The following is a 2,027-nucleotide window of genomic DNA, read 5'->3' on the forward strand; positions in this document are numbered from 1 at the left end:
CCCAGCAAGTCTCAAGGTCTTCATGCAGACACTCACCCAGATTCACCTGCTGTGCTTGCTCCTTGAGCTTTCGAACCACCAATAAACGTTTCTTGTGGCGACTGAATGTGGTTGTCTGAGAGTCCAAAAATATCATATAATTTTTCTGGGCTAGAGATGCAGAATGGAAAATAATTTGAGTATGATGTTTAAGCAAAGAGAAAAAACTAAGAGGGAAGGAGGTGAGGGCAGGATTAGAATTCAACAAAAATAAAGAGGTTACTAGGTCTTCCAAACAAGCTTTTTGTTTAACGAGCATTAGTTTACTAGAGATTGAGATTCCAGATTGTAGAGTTCATCAACATCATCCCAGAATACTCTCTGTCACTATACTTGTAAAATCACCTGAATGAAGACTTGGTATCTAACCCAAGAGAGGACTGGCAAATAAAACGAGTGTACAGGAAGCTGTTAACAAAGATAAGAGGAAGACTATTTGACAGTTTCTTCCTACACATTCATCAAAATACCCATGGGTGTGGAATAAATGTATCTAATGATTTCTGGAAATTACTGCCAATGGAAAAATACATGAGAAAAAAATGACACTAATAAAACACATGAAAAAAAGCAAAATGCTACTATCCAAAGCCACATCTTATTAACAGATATAAGGTCTATACAGATGAATTATCAGCATTTTTCTAGGTTCTCATTAGTAGTAAAAATCTAAGTAATGGCTGGCTGGATGGATATAGGGCCAGGAATGATGCCTTTAGTATCCAATTAGGGGTACCTAAAATGAATGCTACAAAAAGTACTTCACCAACAGTTTTAATTAGGATAAGGAATGGAGGAACAGGCAGGGTAAGGATGTGAACACATGTAAATGTCAGAAAGTCCAGACATTACTTACGGGGTAGTCTTGCTTACGAAGAAAGAACTTTAAATCAACCCTCACTCCCTAAGATTTCTGTAAATCAAACTGAGGTCCTCCTCCTTTTCCGTCTTGCTTTTAAGGGGTCACAGTGACCATGTGAGTATTCTAGAACTGGTAATATCCATATGTTCTCTAGGAATTATACACTTCATTTGCAAAGGTGTTTTTTTTGAACTTTTGAATATTTTGAAATATTCCAAATCTACAGAAAAGTTGTAGTAGTTCAATGAACACACATATACTCCTCACCTAGATTTACCAATTGTTAACATTTTACTGTATTTTTTTGTTTCCTGTTTCTCTGTGCGCGCGCGCACACACACACACACACACACACACACACACACAAACACATTATTACTTCTGTGGAAGAAGTAAGAGAGTAAGTTTTAAGAGTAAGTTGCAGATATGATCCTTCATTCCTAAATACTTCAGCATTTCTCTCTTAAGAATAATAGAATATTATCTTACATAACCACAATTATTAAATGCAGGAAATTTATCACTGATACAATACTATTTTTATAATATAGTTCATATTCACGTTTACCAACTATTCCCAAATATAAAGATTCTTAATTGTATTTTATCATAGGTTTCTAACATTCAAATCTTTTGTGTGTACCATCTAATACTTTAGTATATTAAAAAATTCTGGTCAGAATTAAATATACCCAGTGGGAAATTTTGATTAAGTCTAGACAACATATTATCTAAAAAGGCAGTAACAGAGGGAGACACTCCCATCTCTCTCTTTTCTCCTTCCCTATACTTCCAAATGAAGAATTCTATCTAAAATATAACCCTCACCTTCTAAAATGGAAGGCTTTATGTTGGTTTCTATAATATCCAGTCTGTTGTATTTGTATACCTAGAAGGAAAAACATATTAATTTTAGGCAGGAAAACTTCTAGTCACCAGAGAGGTAAGACACTTGGAAAGACATGCACCATATTCAGAGGTAACCAGGATGTTTTCCTAAAAAGCAGGCCTCCTCCAAGGCAGCCAAGGAAATTCAACTCATTTCAATAAAAACACAGTATGTTTCACATGTGAACAAGTAATTCCAAATATTATCAAGGCTAAATGTTAAAAACTGTTTTTAAAA

General features: G+C 34.8%; 1 protein-coding gene across 1 annotated transcript in view; it reads right to left on the reverse strand.

The window, feature by feature from the left end:
- IKBKAP (inhibitor of kappa light polypeptide gene enhancer in B-cells, kinase complex-associated protein) overlaps nt 1-2,027 on the reverse strand; it is a 111,808-nt gene that overhangs the window by 30,106 nt on the left and 79,675 nt on the right. The window contains exons 31-32 of the mRNA XM_012638524.1: nt 1,730-1,790; nt 37-150 (exon numbers count right to left, since the gene is read on the reverse strand). Coding sequence (XP_012493978.1) covers nt 37-150; nt 1,730-1,790 — 175 coding nt within the window. The remainder of the gene's footprint in view (nt 1-36; nt 151-1,729; nt 1,791-2,027) is intronic.

The sequence above is a fragment of the Propithecus coquereli genome, unplaced genomic scaffold (genome assembly GCF_000956105.1).
Source record: "Propithecus coquereli isolate 6110/MARCELLA unplaced genomic scaffold, Pcoq_1.0 Scaffold130, whole genome shotgun sequence".
In the NCBI taxonomy this organism is placed as follows: Eukaryota; Metazoa; Chordata; class Mammalia; order Primates; family Indriidae; genus Propithecus; species Propithecus coquereli.